At 42.7% G+C, this 25,680-nt stretch overlaps 1 protein-coding gene across 1 annotated transcript; it reads left to right on the top strand.

Annotated features, from left to right (window-relative positions):
* Window positions 1-561: 561 nt before the first annotated feature.
* Window positions 562-24,790, top strand: LOC134202553 (GILT-like protein 1). The gene is made up of 3 exons (XM_062677561.1): window positions 562-848; window positions 23,832-24,317; window positions 24,383-24,790. The coding sequence occupies exons 1-3, from the start codon at window positions 786-788 to the stop codon at window positions 24,554-24,556; spliced, it is 723 nt and encodes a 240-aa protein (XP_062533545.1). The 5' UTR covers window positions 562-785; the 3' UTR covers window positions 24,557-24,790.
* Window positions 24,791-25,680: the final 890 nt, after the last annotated feature.

Here is a 25,680-nt window from a genome sequence, read left to right as displayed (position 1 = left end):
AAAATATTACAACAATAATTTAAACATGTTTATTTGCGGAAGTTAAATTAGCCCTTACCAAATGTTCTGCGTGATTTTTTGGAATGACAGGTCTTCTGCTCGATTGGAATAGCACTGACAGTAAATTTGGAATTCCAATTGGAACATTTCCCGTCTTTGTTTATAGTGTCTTTTAGTTTAGACCACTTTCTTGCTTACCACGCGGTTACCCAGATTGATAGGAATGGCGCAACACGTGCAGTGAATAAATTATTCCCCAGCACTCGGTAGACGCTTGGCGCTACTTGGCATTCACCGGTGACTTGCATCGAGGGAACGTGGGGTTAATTGAAACATCGGTGCGCGTTTCATCGTAATAATCGCGGCTGAAAAAACACCCACAACGAAGTTTACCGTTTTCTGGCAGATCAGTTAGAAGAAACGTGCAGCGAGCATTGCGTTTGCGACAACCTGTTTGAATACAACTATCATCATAGTTGTATTAGTTTGCCCGCTCGTCCGTAGACCGAACGCGGTTGACCGTCAGCATCGAGCAAAACATGACCAGAGCGCAAACCTTCGGTTCAGTAGAGTTTCAACGGTTCCAGCGGTGAGCTCGTCAGGTCCGCGTATTCTACACCTTCAGTTTGTGTTATTTTCCACCTTTGTTATTTTCTTACCTTTCCGTACATTTCCATCGGTGAATAAACGGTGTGTGGCTGCAGTGCGTTCAAGTTTTTGTGTCGATCCGATCGAGAGGTGAAAAGGGTTTGGATAAAAGAGGTGATTGAACCGCGACTTCTACGATGCTGGTCAAGATAGCTCTGCTGGTGACCCTGGCCGTGGTCTCGAGCCAAGCGCAATCAAAGGTGAGCGAGGGCGAATGTAAATCTATTGATTGTGCGGTTAAGGTGTGGCCCCATATGCATAGTTGAATGGTAGGGAGGCCGCGCTTTTTTCTCATGGTTACTGTGCGAGAAATACTGCTTTGACTAAGTTTCAAGCGCTTTAGTCAAGTCAAGCTTACGAAAACAACACAGTCGTTAAATTCTTTACTTTCTTTTTGTTCGTAAAATTAGCGCCTCCGTCATTCTAACAATGTACGATTGTGAGTCATCGTTTGCATTCATGTACCTACCTACCTGTACGGGAATTTGACTCCGCGGACTGCGCTGGAGCGACGAAAAAGAAGTTTCGTTTTTTAAAGGTGCCTGAATGGTAAATTATTGAGTAGGTAGTTGCTGCGGTAACCGTCGTAGTTGGGTGAGAACGTGTGGTCGCTCGGTGTGAGTCAAAAAGCAATAGACTTGAGAGCTGAACAATTGAGATGGGTTGAATTTCGATTCTTGCGAGGGGAGAATGCTTATGGTTCACTTACATGCAATTGTGGGGTCGGGTTTCTTTCATCATCTGCGATTCTCATCACATTCAACAGGTAGGTATTTATTGGCTGTTGTTATTTGATAGTTTATATGTATGGACCATGTTTGGCGATGATGCATGTTAAGGGTACGTGATGGAAGTTTCTTATTATACAAATTAAATCTACACATTAATTCACATTTATGGAATTTGTCGACAGCTGAGTAATCTTTTCAATAAATCTATGGATAGTTTATTTGCTTAGAATTCCAGTAAACTTTACCAAGATTTCGACAATCGTTGCATGTCATTTTAATTGACTTTTAGTGAAATTGCTTAAATCAGTACTGGTAGTTTTCGTGATCATCATGTGAAAGCGAAAACAATTGCATTTTCATTTTCAAGAGACCAAATGAAAATGTAGTGAATCCCCGGTCACCTGTCACAATACAAGCAGTCATGATGGGAATAGTTTTAAAAGATCTGTGCAAATAACGATGTCTAGTCGATAAAATGATTATATTGTTCCTGGATTTCGAGTTAGAAGTAATATTATTGAAGAAGAAACAGCTTGTTTATAATAGTTTTATGCGCTTTCATGAAATAAAAATCCGTGAAAATTTAGCGGAATTCCTTTCATTGTTTATGTTTTCAATGAAAGCGGTAAACTACTAAAAATCCACACATATTTATTGGCAAAAATCCATAGATTCAACTTATGATGTATATCAGCGCACACATAACCATTCTCCACGCGAACTACTTATAAAATATATATCCAAATAAACTTCATGTGTGGTCTCGAATTAGCAATTATTTAATTTATGTGTGGTTCTTTATCGATTATATTAGGGTGGAGCTATTGCAAAAATTTATAACGGCGACACATATATCTTATATAGATATTTTTGGCAGTGTAGAGAATAAAATGCAAATATCGCGAGACCTCTATCAATGAAAATGAAACTCTCAGTTCTGGCCTAAATAGATACACTGAAAATATTATACACGTTCACACAACGTTCTTTTTCATGTGGATCGAACGTGTTTCATCGACCGTCATTTTCACTAGCCATCCACGTTTAAGCCGCAAGATATAAATATGGATTGATACCATAGGTAAAAACTGTGCATATTGACGTGTTTTAAACATTGTTTTCCATAGCAATGATAGATGAAGAAAAAAAATATGGCGCTGAAAGAAAAAGTTTGTGAGTGAACCAACCGTCTGAATATTGCGAGCATCTTATAATGAAGGAAATTATTTATTATTAATTTTACTTGGTCAATATAGTTGAAACATAATTACTTTCTGCCTATCTCGTATTTTTAATATACAAAAAGGTAAGTTCTTGCTATATGATTGAAAATTATAAATTATTGTAAATGTGCCCTACTGTTTCAGGTTTAACCTTTGAACTTCGGAACTGGTATTTATGATGGCATTGCATTGGATTATTGAATATTACACAATAATTCAAGCAGCAACTTTAGAAACCTTCACGTCTTCGGAATCTCCTACGCAGAATTTTGCTGGTAGACAAGAAAAAATACAAAATTATCACCCTGTTTTAATGATTGACCCGAGAATATATTGTTTTGTTTAATGTTAATAAACTATATTATTCAAAATTCAAGATTGATATGTTTCATTTGCATGTTTTGCATTTGCGTGTTGGAATCATTACTTTCATTTGTAAATTAGAAAGAAAAAAAAATCCCGGATTCTGACATTTTTCACAAAAACAATCCATAAAGATTGAACGTGTTTTCCATTTTAATTATTGATGAAATTCATCTGTACCCAACGTTCCATTTTTTGACGTATGCGACTGGAATTCCACGTTATTTAAATATGGTTTACAAGTAGTGAAAATTCACGTGTGAAACCAGTAGCATGAGTGTGTAGAATAATTTCAGTGTATTATAATTAAAAAGTGAATATTCTCTATACAGCGTTACTTTAATTTTCTCGTATAGATCTTAGACTACTTCTGAGAGTTATGAATTGGAACCTCACACGGTGTCACCAGACCATTACTGGCGGTTTCCGTGACCGTCATGGGACAGCGAAATCAGAGGATTTTCATTTTCTATAGAACAAATGAAAATGTAGCGTGCTCCCGGTCACCTGTCACATTACAAGCACCATGATTAGAATGTTGCTTTGTATAGAAATCAAAATTTCTAAGTGGTTTTAATAGATCTGTGCCTACAACAATGATTAGTCCATAAAATGATATTTTTTTTCCTGATTTTCCAATTAGAAGTTATAATAATAATATTATTGAAACAGAGACAACTTGTTACATCACTTCCATGAAATAAAAATCCGTGAAAATTTGGCAAAATTCCTTTCATTGTTTATGTTTTCTATGAGAGCGAAAAGAGTTCAAAGTAAATATCGCAAGGCTTCTCCCAATAAAAATGAAAATCTTAGTACTGCCCGAACTTTCATGAACCTCCGTGGTTTTCCCCCGAAAAGGAAGCTTAGAGCTTCAGGAAAAGGAAACGGGGTGCTTTAAAATTTTCCAGCGGTGATTTTTGTTTATCTCGCCGCTAACGTCATTATCACATGTAACAAGAGCCCCAAGATATATGATTTCGCCAACAACCTCAAATCGCATCTCACCCATCTCTACTTAGGGACCAACATCGTTTGGACAATCTCGCTCTCTTCCATCCACCAGGTACTTAGTTTTGACAGAGTTTATGATCAGACCTATTCTCTCTACTGCTCTGCGGTCTACACCAATGATGTTGATGTCATCCACAAAACCAAGGAGCATGCAGATTTTTTGTTGATGGTGTCGTTTCTTTGTACACTTGCTCTTCGTATTACACCTTCCAAATCTAAATATAATAGCAGAGAGAGCGCAACCCAAGTAACAATTTCCATGCTTCTTGGATTTATCTAATTCTTATTGCGGACTTATGACAGCAATCACGAAGCTGATTGCTCAGTTTTATTGGCGCTCTTATTGCTATCAATAAACCTCCCATAAATCTGCTGAAAATGCTTCAAACGTCAAATGCCTATTGACCATATGAACAGATCTATGGTAGTGTTGAAGAGCGTAATAAATCCAGTTTTCAACGCTCGAATAAAGCTACAATTTTGGTCATAATGTGGTCAAATGAATTACCCCCATATGAATGTTTGTATTGCGAAGAGTTTATGACGGTGTTTTATAAAAGCAAAATTTTTCTGATCAAATTCAATAATGATGGCCATATTGAAAACGGAAAAGCATTTCGCAGTCAGTGAAATATATTACTGAAATGCATGATTTAACGAAATTTTCACCGCTTATCATACTTCTTCCGATAAATAATTTTATCAATTAAAAGCTTGGGCAAAAAATACTAATCGGTTTAGTGGACATCCTAGATGTTGTGGTAATCAATATTTACGATTTATTTCCCTGAACTACGTTATATGGCCGGCGCGCGGTGTTCAACCTTATTTTTCACAACATTTGACCATAAAATCGGAAGCGCACTTCTTTTCAATGCAATCGAAAAAACAACCTGAAATAAAATATTATTTTGTTGTCATCATCATAATTTTCATCAACAATCCATTTTGTTATTATTTTTTTGCAAAGATTTGTTTCTCTTTTTTTAATGCAACATTTTGACAGCTGCCGCAGCCAAATTCCCTTTTTTGCGAGTGGTTTAAAAAGGGTTTCTAAATGCTCTTATAATAGGTTTATAGTGGTTATCTGGAGAGGGCCACTTGGCAATATCTTACTCTTATAGTGGTCATCAGAAGGTTGCCGTGTATTACTCGGTTTTATTGTTAGATCTTATAAATTGATCTTGAAAACCATTCTTAGGGCGAAATAAAACTTAAAATGTTACTTGGGAACGCCCTGTTTTAATCCATCTAACGTCAGATATTCTGACTTTCGATTCGGATTCATCCAGCGTCGCAAGGACCAATTTAATAAGCTTTGCCGGGAAGCCATGTTTTAGCATCACATATATGCCACAGCTCGTTGTTGATCGTCCGCAAACGGGCGCATTCTCCAAAACAGAATTCGGTAAATATGTAGGCGGTATTGTGGAGTGTTATACTTCGTCGGTGGTAATACTTCGATAGTTAGCACAATCGATCGATTGTGCTAACTATCGAGGTATAGCACTCCACAATGCAGACTCAAGTCTGTACCCTTTCTTGTAGATAGGAAATATGAGGTCATCAAGCCAGCTTGAAGGTCTTTCTTTTCCCTCCCAAATAATTACTATCATTCGGTGGATTTTTCGTTTAGCCGGCCTCTGCCAACTTTTAGAGGCTCGGCCATTTTTTAGCTCTCATATAGCCTTCATCGCTTCGTCTAGCGTTGTTGGCTCCACTGTTTGTTCATCCTCCTCAATCCAAATTCTGTGTGTGCCCTTTCTGTCCGTTTGTGTATTCAACAATAACTAAAAGTGCTCCTTCAACTAACAGCTCGGTAAGTCAACAGATTCCCGGAGCTGTCATTGATCATGAATTGCGCCGGTGCGCTTTACTTGCGCATTTTTTTGATCGCTTTGTAGAGCTTCCGCGCTACGATTCTGACAAATAAGCTGCCTCCGAAAATTCTTTTTCGTCGTATCATCCTAGGTCGTACCAGTTTCTAATGCTAGTGGAGTTTTTTTTCTCAAATCTCAGTAGCCCTTGGTTTTTTACATCGTTCTCTATACTCCATTGCACGGTGACGTCATCACATCTCCTATCTCTTTCAAACCTGAAGAAAATTAGAAAACAATAGGACCAGTACCATACAGTTATCCTGTCTTTTCTGTTGTTTTCTTATTTTTACCAAGTGGGAAAGAGATAGAGAGAATCTGTGCAGAACACTATTCTGGAATTTTGGCCTGGCTTTTTTCATCTGTCGCTCTTCGAAACTCCACATCAAAACCCAGAATAATCCACCTAGCGGTGATGGTGCCTTTCGCGTGTATTATAAAACAAGAAAACACATAAGAGTAACAAAAAAGCACATAAGAGAGGTCAAAATTGGATTTTAGGGAGATAGATTCAGTTATTTCCATCAATTCACATTTATTTGCGTTCATTTGAATGCATTGCAGCAGATTTTGAAAAAAAATTTTTTTTTCGATTTTGCAAATTTTTTTTCCAAGAAGGGACCCTTGGAACACACACACACATACACACACACACACATACATACATACATACACACATACAAGAAGAGGAGCGTGTTGAACGACGGGTGGCGTTCGTGGCTGCTAGAGCGGCTCTGAAGACTGAGATTAGATCAAGCAAAAAAGCCTGGTTGAGGGCCTGTGTCAAAGTGCCAACGCGAATCCATGGGGTGACCCCTATAGGGTCGTAATGGCCAAGACACGTGGGGCGATGGCCCTACAGAGCAGTCTCCACAGATGCTGGAGAGGATCATCAGGCTCTTCCCACGTCACGACCCAAGTCCCTGGCCTCCCTTTGTGGAGCTGCCAGGAGCCAGGGTGGCCGACGAGGGAAGAGTAACTGTGGCGGAACTTGCGGGGATTGCACAGTCCCTTAGTGTAGGTAAGGTGCCAGGACCGGTTGGTATTCCGAACCTGGCCATCAAAGCGGCCATTGCTGAGGCTCCCGAGATGCTCAGATCTGTCATGCAGAGATGTCTGGACGAGGGAGTCTTCCCTGAAGCATGGAAAAGGCAGAGCTTGGTCCTATTGCCAAAGGCGGGAAAGCCACCGGGGGATCCGTCGGCATATAGACCAATATCCCTGCTTGATACGGCGGGGAAGGTGCTCGAGAAGATCATCCTCAACAGGTTGTTGATACGCACGGAGGGTGCGGATGGTCTATCGAGTAACCAGTTTGGCTTCCGAAAGGGTAAGTCGACCGTAGACGCTATCGTGTCGGTTACCAAATCCGCGGAGATAGCTATCCAGCGTAAGAGCAGGGGAGTTCGCTATTGTGCAGTAGTGACTCTCGACGTGAGGAATGCTTTCAATAGTGCCAGTTGGGCACCTATTGAAGATGCGCTCCTGCGTCTTGGAATTCCCGAGTACCTGTACAAGATTCTCGGAAGCTACTTCCAGAATCGAGTACTGGTATACGACACGGAGGCGGGTCGGAAGTGCGTTGACATAACCTCAGGGGTTCCGCAAGGTTCCATACTGGGTCCGGTGTTATGGAACGTCATGCACGACGGTGTCTTGAGGTTGAAGTTCCCGGTGGGCGTGGTAATCGTCGGCTTCGCTGACGATATTACGCTGGAGGTCTACGGCGAATCGATCGAAGAGGTGGAGTTGACTGCAGCCCACTCGATCGTAATTGTGAGGAGGTGGATGAGTTCCAGGAAGTTAGAACTGGTTTACCACAAGACTGAGGTGGTTGTTGTTAACAACCGAAAGTCGGAGCAATAAGCGGTGATAAGGGCAGGCAACTGCACGGTCACCTCTGAATGCTCCATCAAACTCCGGGGTAATGATCGACGATAAGCTCACCTTTGGTAGCCACGTCAATAACGCCTGCAAGCGTGCCTCCACAGCTATAGTGGCATTGTCCCGGATGATGTCCAATAGCTCTGCGGTTTATGCCTGCAAGCCCAAGCTTCTGGCTAGCGTTGCTCTGTCCATACTGAGGTATGGGGGCCAGCTTGGGGCACGGCCCTGCGTATTAACTGCTACAGAACGAAATTAGAAAGAACGTATAGGCTCATGTGCCTAAGAGTTGCGATCGCGTACCGTACCGTGTCGCACGATGCACTTTGCGTCATCACCGGTATGATGCCTATTGACATCGTTATCGGTGAAGACATAGAGTGCTTCGAAATGCGCGGCACGAGAGGCATTCGTAGGACTGTCAGGTTGGCCTCAATGATCGAATGGCAGCGTGCGTGGGACAGTTAAACTAAGGGTAGATGGACACATAGGTTGATACCGGAGATAGGTACGTGGGTCAAGAGGCGCCATGGGGAAATCACTTTCCACCTGACCCAGGTCCTTACAGGCCATGGTTGCTTCAGACAGTACCTACACCGGTTCGGACGCTCGGCCTCGCCCGAGTGTCCGGTGTGCGGTTTAGAGGAAACGGCGGAACACGTGTTGTTCGTGTGCCCGCGTTTTCGCACAATGCGTGATCACATGCTTGCCACATGTGGTCTGGACACTACCCCGGACAACCTAGTCCGGAGGATGTGTAAAGATGAAGTTGGCTGGAACGCCGTTTTCCAAGGGTTTGGAGTCGGCTTCATGGGTCATACCGGTGCCCTGTGGTCGAACTCGATCCTTTTATCGAACAAGTGGCCGCGTGAAGAACAACATGGTATCGTCGCTTTCGCGGCGTCGGTTAACCGGGCGGGTTCCGAGCCCGAGGACGGAAAGGGGTCCTCGTCAAGGCTGGGGCAGGCGTAGGCACCGCGTCGGCAAGTCCCTCTGTGTGCTGGCGAATAGGCAATTTGGGGTGCACGGGGCATCATCATTCTTGATACCAGTCGTGCAGAGGGATGCAGGCGCGAAGTCGACCCTTCCCACCTCCCGAGGACATAGGGCGTGGTAAGGCCAGCTGGAAAGCCGGTAATGAGCTGGCACGATACCATGGTGTTCTTCTAAAAAAGCGAGTCACGATGTTCGATACTGCAAGGACACGCAGCTAACCTCGAGGGTGCGTTATGCACTGGCCCCCCTTTGAAGCATTACTTTCTGGTTGTACCGAAGGGACGATGGGCTTGGCGGCAATGGAAACGGTTTAGCGGGTCGGGGATGCAGTCCTGCCTCCCTCGTTTGCTGTTGGATGTGGCCCCTAACCCCGCACTTCCTGGACAACCCAGGATGTCTGTTGAGCAGATTTCCTCTCCATTGCTTAGGAAGAAAAAGAAAAAAAAATACACACAGACATCACCTCAATTCGTCGAGCTGAGTCGATTGGTATATAACACTATGGGTCTCCGAGCCTTCTTTCAAAAAATTCGATTTTGGAGTGATCCTATAGCCTTTACGTAAACTTAGTATACGCGAAAGGCAAAACAGCCTTTTTGTTGGTTTTCTTGTGTGGTACCAAATACCTCTGTGGCTGTTGTGGACTTGTTGCCTCGCCCGACAATCGCTTTATGTTCAGCCGCATGAGGACACGCCTAGAGCCGGTAGTGATGGACAGCCTTGCACGAATCTTCCATTCCACCAGATAGTGGTAAGAGTCGCTATTTAGACTTCGGTATTTCCTCACAGGGCCAGGGCTCTCCTTAGCCGTGCGGTAAGACGCGCGGCTACAAAGCAAGACCATGCTGAGGGTGGCTGGGTTCAATTCCCAGTGCCGGTCTAGGCAATTTTCGGATTGGAAATTGTCTCTTCCCTGGACATAAAAGTATCATCGCGTTAGCCTTATGATATACGAATGCAAAAATGGTAACCTGGCTTAGAAACCTGAAAGAAATGCTGACTTCTCATTAAAACCTGATCGATTTGAAAACACATATCGCCATTTGGGTGTCTCCAGGTGTGCCTTCGAGGTGTGCTGAGAGTGGCTAGAATATGCTTATTGGGTTTATCGGCCAGTCAATCTTCAGTTTCCCTAGAGCCTGAACCGTTTGGCGTCCACGGCCGATAACTTGAACAAAACGACTAAATTCAAAACGCACTATTACAAGGTCATGTATCACTCCACAGATCTGCGTTATAAATATGTGAACGACAGGCTCTACTCTTCGTAACAACGAAAAAATCCAAGAATCCCAACTTAACCCAAAAGGTTTTTGAGACTTCGTTGATTCACAACGGAAAGAATCCGGTCTCCCAACAAAGGGTCACTGTGCCCACGTAGATCCGGCCCTGAGTAGTGTCTACCGATGTACATATTGTGCCATCTCCATCAAAGCTCGCAGCGCGGTGCTGTGCTAAATGGTAACATCACGTTAGCGGTTAGCGACATGAGTCGTTTGTTTTTCACATCTTTTGTAACCCTCCTTCGGACAATCTACGTTCAATTAGCACTATTCAATCATCAGAGCTTTCTGTTTAATTTGTTGAGGAATGCTGTGTGGGGCTAGGTTTGTCAAATTTTCCATTTATTGTAATGCGTAAATCGTTTATGACATGCTAATAGAAACTAAGTTGAAAAGCAGGTCAGGTTCTAGTTGGAATTTAGAGCCATTGAAGAAGAAGCACGTTAAATGGAACTCAAATGATAGAACTTTGTATCATAAGAGTATTGTAAAAACAAATGACAAATTGGCAATTTTGCGCAAACCAGTTTCACTGAGTCCTTGATTTCGGTGGCGACTTCGACAACATAACTTAGGCTATAAGCACTGCTCTGTAAAATTAGACTCAGCAGTAATGGTAAATTTCCAGAACAGTCTCAGAAAGCCTTAACTTACTTAATTATATAAATTCACTAGCTTTATGTACTCGGCCTTGCTCGGAATTGCCAGTTTGGTTTGCAGTTTTCTTTTACAATTGGAAAATGATAAAACCAATTGGTCAACAGGGTAATTGTGTTTACTTATTCATACTTTATCATTTGATAAAAGAAGGCCTTTGGAAACATTGACTGATTTTGAAGAAAAGATTGTGGGTTTGAAAGGGCTTATTCCGGGCAAACGTCTATTTCTAACGAAGGAAAAACATTCATCGATGCCATTTTCCGGGCAACGCATATTTTTAAAGAAGGGATCACACCCACCATTGCCTTATTCCGGGCAAATGCCTACTTTTAAAGAAGCAATCACATCCACCATTCAGAAGGAAACACATTAATCATTGCTTTTCACTGGGCGGTCCATTATTCCGATGAACAACAATACCCAATCCCAATACACCCCCTCCCATTCCAAAAATCCCTTCCAGCCTCACTATAATAGTTTCCTTTGGATAGGGATTACGTGTTTACGTATGTGGTTTGAATTGACCTATGCGATAAAAAGGTATACTAAACTGTTAGTTTAATGAATATATGTACCCTCTCTCTCTCATTTAGCTATGGCACTCCTACCAAGTCTGATATAGTCTTCCTTAGACAGATAATATGGGTTCCAAATTTAATGGACATCGATAAATGGGTTCAGAAGTCATGCTGAATTGATCGATAACTAAACAATACCCCTCTCCCACACCCCCCCTTTTAAAATTAAAACCACATCCACTAAAATCGCTTCCTCAGGACAGACAATATTTGATACAAATTTGGTTCAAATCGGTCATGAGGCTCAGGATTTACATTGAGTTGATCGATTGCTAAACAATACCTCTCCCCCTCTACCCTCCCTGTTTTGTAAAGAGCATCCTTAATCTACTATCGTCGTCTCCTCATGACAAAGAATTTGTGTTCCAAATTTGGTCGAAATCGGCCAAGGGGTTCAGAATTTACACTGCGTTGATCGATAATTAAGCAATACCCCTCCCCCTTTTCCAAAGAGCATGCTCAACCCCCCTATCGTCCCCTCCTTAAGATAAAGAATTTGTGTTCCAAATTTGGTTGAAATCGGCCAAGGGGTTCAGAATTTACACTGAGTTGATCGATAACTAAGCAATACTCCTCCCCCCACACCCTCCCCCTTTTTCAAAGAGCATTCCTAACCCCTTATCGTCGTCTCTTTAAGATAAAGAATGTGTGTTCCAAATTTGGTTAAAAACGGTAAATGGGTTCAGAAGTTATGCTGGAACATACATACAAACATCCCGAGTAGACGAAGATAGCAAAATGAGATATGGACATGATTGATATAAGAGATAAAAGATCAAACGACAATATCAATATTTTGCACTAAAAGATCATGAGAAGATCAAGTTATGCTATTTGTAAGAAGTGATCAATATCATGTGCCATTAGTTTGTTCTTATCCATAGCAAATCTTGTTATTCAAATGATATTTCGGAGCAAATTTTTGATATTGTTGCCTGTTCTTTTATCTCTTATATCAATCAAACCCATATCATGTTTTGTTATTCTGTTCATGGCTTCTGCCCGGGATACATACAAACATACAAACATTGAGTTTTATATATATAGATAGATAGATAGATAGATAGATAGATAGATAGATAGATAGATAGATAGATAGATAGATAGATAATCATGAAACAGCATTTTCATAAAATAACAATTTCAATCGACTGATTAGATAATTTTTATAGGAATGGTGCCTACACGCACATTGTTAAAAGATAGTTTTTCTCTTTTCTTTCCTTTCTATCGTTATCACATCATCTGACGTGAGAATTTCTATCGAAATCCATCCGTGTGACAAATTGTGCCTTACCGAAAATGACAAAACCAAATACCGTAGAGTTCCCACATTAGCTACATCATCGCATCACTGAATTTTACTTTACCCATCTGCAGTTTCGAGATGCAATGTTGAAGCCATGCTGCATTGAATTCAGTTACCGCCGGCATACATATGCATGCCGTCGTTGCATCAGTGAAGCTGCGCGCCGTGAACTAACTAAGCCACAGGCGACCGTGTGGTCGTCGTCGCTGTCGCGCGTAATTCCTCCGCACCTTAATTAGAAAATGAAATAACGCGCTGACAGCCGACGACGACGGCGCGGAACCGCTCTTTTGAAGCTCCCTTCATTGAAATGCGCGACCCACTTTCTATGTGCCTGGGGATTGATCTTTTAATTTTGGGAATCTTTGCATCATTGCATTGCAGCTAGTTACTTTTTGATTTTAAAAGCTCGGTAAATTGGGTGTGGAGCAATGTTATCATGGAAACAGCATAGTGATGTTTCGGTTTGTAGAAAGTTCGGACAGTGCAAGCAAACTTCGACAGACAAGTTCCGCCCAACCTCCGGAGCGAATATAGAAGTCATCGATTTAACTATGTAGGAAGATGAACAATACCGCTTAGTCATGTGCCTTTCGTTAATAAGAGGGCGTTAGCTCTGTGATGAAATTTAACTGCTACGACCGTAGCATCGTCATTAAACAAGATTTTGCCGGTTAAGCCATCAATACTTGTCTAACGGTAGATGTATACATAATATCATATACATAATACGGCGTTCACATGCCTTGTAATGCGAGTGAGAGGAATGACTTATCGAAATTTAAGCACATGGATGCCCTTGCTAATCAAGTACATTACGCTGCTGCATGATAACTAGGAAGAATTATGGTGATATTATATCATATACAGTGAACTACTTCAGAATTTTCTTTTAAATCCCCTCATAAGATTCTCCAATCAACGCATCAGTAGTTCTTCCAACGCTCAATTTATTTCACAGATAAGTTTTTCATGATTTTATTCAGAAATGGAGAATGCCATTTGGTTGAAGGCCACTAGGCCGAAATTTATTTGGCCGAATAGGTCATTTGGTCGAACAAACTATTCGGCTGAAAGTCATTTGGCCGAACAGGTCATACATAATGGCCGAATAGCTCATTTTGCCTGAAGTGTCATTTGGGATGAAGATTATTTGTATATTCGTCAACGACTGCTTCATGCGGCACGATGTTCTTTCCAAGATTTTGCAAGACGAAGAAGTGTCGACATTCTGTGTAGAAGTTGGCAAGCCATCGGCAGTGTCATTGTTGTCTATGTATGTATTCTCATTTTATAAGAAAATCAAAACAGTTATACTGTAGTTTGGTCATGCATCGGAACAATAGTTATATCCTTGTCTTGGTTTTAGAATATCACCAGTAAATCATCAAACCCGGTATTAAGGTTTAACTACAAACCCAGTTCAATCTAGATAATTTGTTGAGGAACAACAATTACCGTGTATTTCTCGAACTACCATTGCCTTCCAGTTCATTAAAAGGGAGTACGTGCTTAACACTGAAAACACCAACCCCCGCAGAAAGCGTGGAACGGCAACATTGCCCCGATATTATCAGGTGTTTTTAGTCCAATTGTCATGCTTCTTTCCAGTTACAATCTGTAGAATATCAGGATTTCGTTAGCGACAACAGATTGTAAATCCATGCATTGGCCGCCGAGAAGCAGCCGGAATATTCCGTTCCACGTTTTTAGCAGCACTTACAAGTCGCAGTATGTTGCTTGCAAATCGTACCTACGCACTGCTTGTATGAAAGCCGTTCGAATTGAAACAATCCAACATTTTATGGGGAATGACAATAATTTTCTTATACCGAGAAAACGGGATTGGGAATTGGATGATTTGTGCAGTAGATAAGATTACGGTCCCTGGGGGAAACGAAGTTGGATCGCGGCGCAAGTGCGCTGGCCAGGCTGAAAACTGCATATCACATTTTAGGTTTTTGGATTCAGGAATTTATTTAGGGATTTAGATTGATTTTTCGTCTTTATCGGTCAGTCCTACTCAACCCTAGCAGCACAATCCAGACCAATTTGGATGCAGCAGCTCAAATGTGACTGAATTTGATTGCTTATGAGGTATAGACAATTTTGGGTAACATGTGTAGCTCGAAAAAGTATAAGGGAGTAGATAATACAAAGTCATTATTTGAAAATCAACAGATTGAAAGCCGTACGGTAGGGTGCGAACAAGTATGAAGCGACAAAACGTGAAAGGAATAGACTCTGATCACATCAGTGAATTCTCCCAGAAGTTCACCTTTAATTATTCCAGGAAATCATTCTAAATTCCTCCAGGAGTTTATATATGAGTTCCGCCAGGAATTCCTCCTGGAGTTACTTCAAGAATTCTTTGTTGCAGTTTACCCAAAAAAATCTTCTTGAAGTTCCACTAGAAATTCCTCCTGGAGTTCCTCCATGATTTCATCCTGGAGTTCTTCAAGCAATTCCTCCAGGATTTCATCCTGAAGTGCTTCAAGGAATTCCTCTTAGAGTTCTATCATGAATTCCTTTTTGAGTTCAAACAGGAATTGCTTCTGGAGTTTCTTCAAGAAATCCTCCTGGAGTTCCTTCAGGAATTTCTCCAGGAATTCCTCCTGGTGTCTTTTCGACAATTTTTCTAAGAGTTCTTTCAAGAATTAATCCTGGAGTTCATCATGGAATTTGTTCCTGGAGTTCCTCCAGGAATTCCACCTGTGGTTAATCCTTGATATCTTCCAGGAGCTTCTCCAAAAAAAAATTCTTGGAGTTCCTCCAGAAATTACTTCTGAAGTTTCTCAGGATTTCCTCCTGGAGCTCTTCCAGAAATTAGTCTTTAGGCTCCTATAGGGAAACTTCCTGGAGTTTCCTCTGGAATTCCTCCTGCAGTTTTTTTTCAGGAATTTGTCCAGGGATTCCTCGTAGCGTCTCTTCTGAAAGATTTCTTCGATTTCCATCGGTTATTCAACCTGAAGTTGCTCAAGGAATTCTTTCTTGAGTTCATTCAGGAGTCCTTCCTGGAGTCTCTACAAAAATTCTTCTTGGAGCTCTTCCAGAAATAACTCCTGAAGTTTGTCCAGAAATTACTGCTGGAGTTTTTCCAAGAATTTCTCTCGAAATTTCTTTCTCTGGGGGAATTCGGAATAAATGCCTGGGGGAATTCGGAATGAATTCCTGGGGAAATTCGGAATGAATTCCTGGGAGAATTCGGAATGAATTCCTGGAGGAATTCGGAAAGATTTCCGGGGGAATTCGGAAAGAATTCCGGGGGAATTCGGAAAGAATTCCGGGGGAATTCGGAAAGAATTCCGGGGGAATTCGGAATGAATTCCGGGGGAATTCGGAATGAATTCCGGGGGAATTCGGAATGAATTCCGGGGGAATTCGGAATGAATTCCGGGGGAATTCGGAATGAATTCCTGAGGGAATTCAGAATGAATTCATGGGGGAATTCAGAATGAATTCCTGGGGCAATTCAGAATGAAGTCCTGGGGCAATTCAGAATGAAGTCCTGGGAAAATTTAAAATTAATTCCTGAGGAAGTTCAGAATGAATTCCTGAGGGAATTCAGAATGAGTTTCTGGAGGAATCCAGAATGAATTCCAGGAGGAATTCAAAATGAATGAATTCAGAATGATTTTGTATTCGGCAAAATTGTTCAGGAATACAATATAATGATAATGAGCACTTCTTCCAAGAGGCGGCGCTAGTGAGCAGTGTTTTTGGCAAACATGAATGTTGTGGAATATTGGGCTGTAAAATGGTGGGTTCACATCAAGGAAGGAGCGCCCAACATAGCTCTGGTCCCCACGTGTTTCTATCTCACCCTTTCACGGGTCGTCCGATGACAAGAAACCGCCAACTAAGGGTTGTGTAATTAGCTGGTAGTGCAGCCTGGGCACTGTTGTCCTTCTGACATCAGCTAGAGTGAGAAGGTACGAGCTTCTCGAGCGTCTGTTCACCAGGAGGTGCGGCTCAAACAGCGTCTGTCTGGTACCCAGCGGCTGATTAACGAAATGCTGCATCGCGTCGGTTATACCTAAAGTGGCAGCCCCACCAGCGCGAAGTTGGTAGCGCGACCCCGGTAAGGTAGCTTACTGAAGCCTAGTCTAGAAGAAAAAGAGAGAGTGAGCCTTCTGGCTCGTGAACTGCAGAAAGTTGGAGTGAACGTGGCCGCTTTTCAAGAAGTCCGATGGCCTAGATCCGGAGAACGTGAAATCCAAGCCGTGGACCCCACGGCCAACATTGTATTTAAATATAACATCTATCACAGCGGCGGTGGAAAGCAGAGCATGGAGTTGGTTTCGTAGTGATTGGCAAGCAATTCTTCAATTACAGCCTAATCAACGTTTACGCACCGACAAACGATAAATCCGACGACGTGTAGGACACGTTTTATGAATGTCTTGATAAAGCCTATGGAGAGTGCCCAAAACCTGACGTGAAAATTGTTATCGGAGACGCTAACGCTCAGGTCGGTAAAGAGGACTTTTTCCGTCCCATAATTGGTAGGGAGAGCCTTCACTCTGCTACCATTGACAACGTCCTACGGCTAGTAAATTTCGCTGTTGCCAAAGGGATGGCCATCAGTAGCACCTATTTTCCACGATAGAATATCCGAAAGCACACCTGGAGACACCCAAATGGTGAAACTTGCAACCAGATTGACCATGTTCTGATATTCAGAGGTCCGAACACTCAGTGATGAACTCTATAGATATTAAGAAAAATCACTTAAATAAAGATAAAAAAAGGTTCGAACATTGACTCTGATCACTACCTCGTTGTCAGCAAAATTCGATCACGGTTGTCAACTGTATCTTACGAAAGATCACAGCGAACGATGCGTTACAATATCCAGCGATTGTCGGCGGAAGTAGTATCGGCTGAGTACCGCCAGAAGCTCGACGAACGGATAAGCGCAATCAACGTTAGCGACAACATCAACGATCTATGGGAGTTGATCCATGGAGCGGTGAGCACAACAGCTCGAGAAGTGGTACGCACTGCACAGAGGTGATCCAGGACGGGTTGGTTCGAGGTGGAATGTTAGAGAGTGACAGACGAGAAGAATGTTGCCAGAAGCCGGGTGTTGGTGTCGGGTACCCGATCGAATAGAGATTTGTACAAGGAAGCAAGAGCAATCAAAAAATGAATCCACCGTTGGAAGAAAAAGAGTATGAAGAACAAGTGATTAGCGAGGCGCAGGAAAAAATGGAGCAGAATGATATGCGGAGGTTTTATGGGACTGTCAATGGCGTGCGGAAAAAGACAGCGCCATCTCCCGTGATGAAAAAACTCGATTTTTCGGAGGAAAAAGCGCCAGCAGAAAGCCACGTGCCACACCCCGATATGTGTAAGGACATAAACGGGAACCTTCTTACAAACGAGCGTGAGGTGATCCAAAGGTGGCGGCACCACTACGAAGAGCACCTGAATGTGGCAGACAACGGTGGCGGTATGGAAATGAACCTAGGAGCACGGGCATAGGACATGCGACTTCCGGCTCCGAATCTCCAGGAAATCCAGGAGGAGATCGACTGGCTGAAAAACAACAAAGCCGTGATGTGCGTAGTTCGAGTTTCAGGAGCATTCTCGGTCCCTTCGAAACGCGCAGAGAGTTACGGCAAGGTGATGGTCTTTCGTGTCTGCTATTCAACATCGCTTTGGAGGGAGTAATACGAAGGGCAGGGATTGACACGAGTGGTACGATTTTCACGAAGTCCGTCCAGTTATTTGGTTTCGCCGACGACATTGATATCATGGCACGTAACTTTGAGAGGATGGAGGAAGCCTACATCAGACTGAAAAGCGAAGCTAAACGGATTGGACTAGTCATCAACACGTCGAAGACGAAGTACATGATAGGAAGAGGCTCAAGAGAGGACAACGTAAGCCGCCCAACTCGAGTTTGTATTGGTGGTGACGAAATCGAGGTGGTTAAAGATTTTTTTCGTTCTTGGGCTCACTAGTGACCTCCGATAACGATACCAGCAGACAAATTCGGAGACGCATCATGGCAGGAAATCGAACGTACTTTGGACTTCGCTAAACGCTCCGATCGAATAGAATTCGCCGCCGTACCAAACTAACTATCTACAAATCGCTTATTAGAACGGTAGTTCTGCACGGACACGATACCTGGACGATGCTCGTGGAGGACCAACGCGCACTGGGAGTTTTCGAAAGGAAAGTGTTGCGTACCATCTATGGTGGGGTGCAGATGGCGGACGGTACGTGGAAGAGGCGAATGAACCACGAGTTGCATCAGCTGTTGGGAGAACCATCCATCGTTCACACCGCGAAAATCGGTAACAGTAATCCGGTGAAAATGGTTCTCGACAACGATCCGACGGGAACAAGAAGGCGAGGTGCAGAGCGAGCAAGGTGGATCGATCAGGTGGAGAACGATTTGCGGACCCTCCGCAGACTGCGTGGCTGGTGACGTGCACCCATGGGCCGAGCTGAATGGAGAGGAATTTCATGTGCAGCACAGGCCACTCCGGTCTCCCGTCATGTGCAACGACCAAGAAGGGAATTTGCTGACAGATAAAACCGTAGTGGCTGCCAGGTGGAAGCAACACTTCGAGACTTTTCAAACATGGCAGAGAGCAGCTCTATGGAGTTCTGCACCATATTATGTCGAAAATATGGGAAGAGGAGGAATTGCCTGCTAGCTGGTTGGACGGCCTAATTTGCCCTCTCTTTAAGAAAGGGCACAGACTAGAGTGCGCCAATTACCGAGGAATAACCCTCCTTAATTCGGCGTACAAAATTATGTCCCGTATTCTGGTCAACATATATATCCTTTGTCGGCAAATACCAAGCAGGTTTTCGCGATGGCCGATTAACGACGGATCAAATGTTTACCCTGAGACAAATCGTTGATAAATTCCGGGAGTACAACTTGCACGTACGATTCAGTGAAACGGAATGAATTACACCCGATTTTTTTTACACAGGGGGATGCGTTCCATGTAAAAAAAGTTTTCAGTTCAAAATTTGAAAATCCGTGTAAAAAACAGTTTTATGATTTCTCGACGAGTCATGCTAAATGGAGCAACTTTGCAAAAATTTGGTATGAGATTTTTTTTAAACGGCCGTGTAAAAAAATCCGTGTAAAAACAGAATCGGGTTGTTTTATTATTTATTATTTATTAACAAATTATGCTTGAACATGGGTTTCCGGCGAAACTGATACGGCTGATTCGTATAACGTTGGACGGATCGAAATCAAGTGTAAGGGTTGCGGATGAAACATCGACATCATTTGTTACCTTAGATGGATTGAAGCAGGGTGATGCACTCTCGAATCTACTGTTTAATATAGCGCTCGAGGGAGCGATTAGGGAGCTGCTGTGCAAAGAAGCGGTACCATTATCAGGGATTGATCGCCGTGCCGTGCAATACGCTTTTGTGATTTTTAAGACAGGGAGACAGCGAGGATTGGACTCACGATCAATACCAGCAAAACGAAGTACATGGTCGCTGGCAATCAACGTGGGTTCATTATTGGTTGAGGTAGTGAAATGGTGCTGGATGGTGAAAAATTTGAAGTGGTAGAAGAATTTGTGTATCTTGGAACATTACTGACGTGTGATAATGATGTTACCCGTGAGGTGCAAAGGCGTATTGCAGCTGCAAATAGGGCTTATTACGGACTTCGTAACCAGCTTAAGTCCCGTAGTCTGCAAACGAAGACAAATATCGCGCTGTATACTACTCTGATTCTTCCGGTGGCTTTATACGGCCATAAAACATGGACGTTAAAGGAGGCTGATCGGAGAGCTATCGGAGTGTTTGAGCGTAAGGTGCTGCGGACAATACTCGGCGGTAAACAGGAGAACGGTATGTGGCGGCGCCGGATGAACCACGAATTGTACCAAGTATAAAGGGCTGGATATTATTAAGCTTGTACAACACGGCAGACTACGGTGGGCTGGACACGTTCTTCGTATGCCGGAAGAACGTCAAGCGAAGATAATATTTTGTAGCGAACGCGGACGAAGCAGCAGGCTTCGTGGAAGGCCGCGTACACGATGGCTTTTTGGAGTTGAAGAGGACCTGAGGGCGCTCAACGTTCAGGGCGACTGGAAGCGATTGGCCCAGGATCGAGTCCCAGTGGAAAAGGATATTCCATTCGGCGTAGGTTCATCGAAGAGCTGTAGCCCATCAACAACAACAATTCTATGTGTTGTAACCATTGTTTTAACTGGTGACCTGGAAATAAGTTCTAACTAACTAACTCCGTTTGGACGAACTCTACTGTTGTTGGTCGACGGTACAGCATCGGTGCCTTTCTCTGCTTTGTTCTCTCCGAGGCAGCTCAGTAAGTTGCGACGAGACGGATGCATGGAGAAAACAGAACTGCGCAATAAAAATCCTATTCGACTAGATGCTGATGTCATATTAGAAATTTAGAGACAGTACTCGTCGATAGAAAACCCTTCCGCACGCGATGGCATATGAGAGAATCAAACCACCTTCCTTTTTCCCGAAGATATATCAGCTCCCACACTGATATTCTTCCCTCCCCCTTTATACGGGAGTTTGGCAGAAGGAAGGTCGTGCGGATATATACCATCACAAATATCCCTCCGCTCGCTTTCAAATCGACTTCTATAAAAAACATTCTTCATGCCTACCGTATCCTAACGGGAACTATCAATTGTATACTTTCGCCTCTAATTCTATCATGAACATGTACGTCTAAGTGTGGAAGATGATATTAGCATTTTCATATCATTGTAACTACGATTTTTTTTTGCAGATTCCATCAATTTCTCTTTTTTCTCTTAAATCCCACGAATCTTCTATCTTCTTCTTCTTCTTCTATATACATAAAAATGAATTTCTGTCTGTCTGAACCTTATAGACTTGGAAACTACTGACCGATTGGCGTGAGAATTTGTATATCGATTTCAGGCGAAACGAAGTTCGTCGGGTCTGCTAGTTTTTAAATAAAACCTGATTTCAATTTGCTTTTTTTCGCGGGTCGAACTGAATGTTTTCTAAATCCAAATGACAACCAATTCCAAACCAAAAAAATGACTTCACTGCATAAATATGTTGTTAATAATGCAACAATGGGTGTCATTTTTATAGTGATTTCTCAGGACGATATGATAGTTCTTCCGTTCTAAACGTACTTAGTTTGCGTCTTGCATTTTATGAAAGGCTGTAAAGCGCACTCCTTTTGAAATTAGAAAAGTGTAGCATAGGAGGCATTCAGGGCAATAGGCCGGAATTGCTTTCTTGGCGTACAAGTGAGACGATCAATACACGTCCAACTCAATGCCATAGGTTATGCACTTTTTCCGATAGAATGTTTCCCCCTCAATGTCCATAATTACTTTAATAACATGCGCGGAATCGTTTTTTTTGCGATCACGAATGACCTTCGCATATATCGCCGAGGAACTATTTCGCTCAAATGGCTTTTTTTTAAATGTTTTCGCTTGACAAGTTGTTGCTGGAAACGTAATTTATTGCATATACAAATGTGACCCACTTTGTTATCACATGATGGGGGGAGGCGTGCTGTTAGTTGAATATTTGCTTGCCGCAACGGTCCAGTGAATGTTAGGTACGACATGCCACAAGTGACATGAATAGTGTTTTCGCTCAACAACAAAGGGGGTCAATACGGAACTTGCAGTGATATGGACTTTCGGTTTCAAATGAACCCTACCGTTTTGTCTACGGTTCTGTATACTGGTAACACCATTGCATTGTTTAAGCTTTTGATATTGGCAGCGTTGGGTGAAACTCAAATTCTCAAACATTTGTTACGCACGGTACAAACCAAAACACGCTGGGTTCGAATCGGCAAAACACGGCTCGAATCAAAACACGCTGGGCTAAGGAATTATGTACGATTTAAATTGAATTATTAAATTCTTTGTATGAAACAACAGATAATCTCTCATTTATAAATATATAAAATAATTCCATTTAGGGGTCGTTCAAAAATGACGTGACAGGTTTTAGGGGGGGGGGTGGTGTCTAAGATTGTGTGACAGTGCATATACTGAGTATACAAAAAACAGAGGATGGGGTGTTTCAAAATCTCACAAAGTAGTGTACCTCATAACAAAAGATATTTTAGTTACTAGATAAAGATTGTCGCTTCGGTTCCCTTTGTTCTGCTGTCCGGAACATGTTGGGTATCAAGCTGTCAAATCGTATGGATTTTCCTTCTTTGACATTTAGCTCCCCTATCCTCACCAGCAAAAGATGTTCCGGACAGCGACGACAGCGACAATCTTTATCTAGTAACTAAAATATCTTTTCTCATTATTGAACCGCCCCGTATCGATTGGTTTTTGATGCATAAGAAAGGCTTGAGGTTGTTTTCAGTATTTGTTTTTCTAAAATTTCAAAGAAGACAGACAAATTGTAATTCCCAAATTTGTAACTGATAAGTATGAATTTTACAAACTTTTATTGACACTTTATGACCAGCCGAAATGCTCGACTTGTCTCGATTTTTCTTATTTGCATGTCAAGTAAAGGAAAATTGATCAGTAATTACGGGCTTGCTAATCCGGTTGCAAGTCATGTTTAAAAATGTTTACACAACACGTATTATGCAATTTTTAATTCTAAGCAGTCGATCGTACATGGTTACAGCACGTGATCGTTCTCGGTAGCGTCTTCAACCATGGAAGTGGATTCACCTTCATTCGAATAATCATTCAGAACGCTGCCGATTTGTAAGTCAATAGCTGTCGCGCTTACACAGTAATGAGTATCCAAGTTTGACTTGGCTATGATTACCCAAGATGTATCTGCTGTGAGCACTCCGATGGACACATGATCACCATCATGTGATTCGCTTTGAAGTGCAACAATTAGTATGCCACAGCGTTCGACCACAATGAATGCGGCATTACCTGGTACCGTCATCGACATGTTTAACAATTCAACACGATCATCATTATCATCCTCTCACCTATCGTCGGCGGTGAATGATGAATCATCCCACAAGTTTCCATCAGAACAATAACATTCTCGAATCAAGAACGTGATTTCATCGCTGGTTCTGCCTATCTTCAGAACGATGCGCAGAAAGAAAAGATGCATCAATGGAGCGATTAGAACTAAGGTGATCCACTGGTCACGTAGCATCCGATAAAGACCCCCGAACGTTTCCATATGTCTTTTAATCGCTTTATTGTGACGAATATTTAGGTTTTATGAGTCTACTGCCTTCGAACAATACCAAATTTGAAATCATTCTAACGAAAATGTTTCCTCAATTTACAGGTTCCGGTGTACGTGTACTACGAATCGCTGTGCCCCGACAGCGCGAAGTTCATCAACGAGCAGCTGTACCCGACGGTCAAGCAATTCCCCAACAACATCGATCTCAGACTGGTTCCATTCGGCAAGTCCAGTTACAGGACGCAGGGTTCGGAAACCTTGTTCGAATGTCACCATGGACCGAACGAGTGCTACGGCAACAAGGTCCACGCTTGTGCCCTGGCCAACATTGAGGGAAGCTCATATCAACCGAACAACACCAAGGAAGCGCTGACCCTGGAGTACGTCAACTGCCTGATGGAGCGTGCGCAGTTCAAGAGCGGCGAGTTCCCCGGAAAGGTATGTGCAGATCAGTTCGAGATTAACTGGGAAACGATCGAACAGTGCGCCAACAGCACTCAGGGAAGCAACCTGCTCAAGAACTACGCCGAAGAGACATACAAGCTGCAGAAACCGTTGGCAAGCGTTCCGACTGTTGCTTTCCGACAGGTAGGATCCGATTTTTAAATTACTTTATGCAAAATTATTATGATCTAAATTATTTTTTCTTGTAGACTTTTGACAGCGACGTTCAGAAGTTGGCCGTGGACAACTTCCGTGCTGCGCTGTGTAAGAACCTGAACCCCGCTCCGGTTCAGTGCCGTGTTGGACCAGGTGGTGGAGCTTCGACCGTTACTTCGATGGGTTTGGTGACCATCGTGTCGCTGCTGGCTACGCGACTGTTCTAAGCGACTTCTCGCCGAACTGATTCTCATCATCCGTCCTTTTCGAATTTGGTGCATTTAGATTCGTGATTGTTTGCATTACGCAAACATGGTAGAAATGATTCCGTCCAGGAACTTTGTAAAAGTTGTTGTTTTAAATCTAGATGTAGTGCAATTATCAATGTTCAAAGTTTTTTCTTCGAAGATTTAAGACGTGGATAAAAATCTCATAAATAAAACTATTTTACTTAAACCGAAGAGTGGATTCAATTCATAGGACCTAGCGTCCGAGCCTAGTCCATATGTCACAACATTCCAGAATGTTAGTTCCGTAACTTGTTCTTGAGTTGTCTGGAAACTTCATCAGTCTGATTAAATCTTGCATATACTCTCGTTTAATTCATTCCTGTACTACCACCCAAATGAGAAAATATGGAACTCCAAAGGATATTATCTTGGTTCAGTTTGAACTTTACAAAATAATTCAATAACCTCTCACTTTACAAAGTGATAAATAGCCCAATCTGAATAGGCTATAAGGAACAAAAACAGAACCTTCTGAAACGCTTTGCGAACCAGACGCGCTCATTAGGGATGTGACTGAAAGCGAGAAGGCCAAGAATGGTTCACAAACATTCTTCTCCCTTGGAGGCAAGACGGCGGCATAGGAGGTAATCAGTTTCGCCTCGAGTGTCAGTAAAGGCTAGGCTGCGGGGCGCTCTAAAGGCGTCAGGCTGCAGTCTGTCGGTCTTGTTTGACGTACAAAATTAAGCAGTATAACATGGTTCTAATAGCATTGCAAATGCTGTGTAACGCGTACCAGATGGAATAAAATAGACACCATTTCGTAGTCCTTAGCCTCATACCCGGCAACTCCTATCCCTATCTCCCTGTGGTGCTGGCCGGGGTACGAGCAACCTTAGGAAAGATCGTGTAACCAACCCCGGTGAAAACTTTGGTCGTACGCTGACAGGGAAAAGGCTTTGCTACTCTCCGGAGGTGCAAATCTTACCAAACGTTTGTTTTCCATGTTATGAGCGATTCACAGCAGCGTCTATGCTCCATGTTAGGGGCGACTGGCCATCGTCCAGGTCCCAGCGAGGGACTTTAGGTAAAACTGGTCATCAGCCAAATTTACATGTTTATAT

Source organism: Armigeres subalbatus, unplaced genomic scaffold, assembly GCF_024139115.2.
Source record: "Armigeres subalbatus isolate Guangzhou_Male unplaced genomic scaffold, GZ_Asu_2 Contig1268, whole genome shotgun sequence".
Lineage (NCBI taxonomy): Eukaryota > Metazoa > Arthropoda > Insecta > Diptera > Culicidae > Armigeres > Armigeres subalbatus.
This window is presented reverse-complemented; position numbering and strand designations above follow the sequence as displayed.

Coding starts and splice junctions, on each gene's coding strand:
- LOC134202553 (XM_062677561.1), top strand. CDS start 786: ATGCTGGTCAAGATAGCTCTGCTGGTGACCCTGGCCGTGGTCTCGAGC. Junction 849..23,831: donor CGAGCCAAGCGCAATCAAAG/GTGAGCGAGGGC, acceptor CTCAATTTACAG/GTTCCGGTGTACGTGTACTA. Junction 24,318..24,382: donor CGACTGTTGCTTTCCGACAG/GTAGGATCCGAT, acceptor TTTTTCTTGTAG/ACTTTTGACAGCGACGTTCA.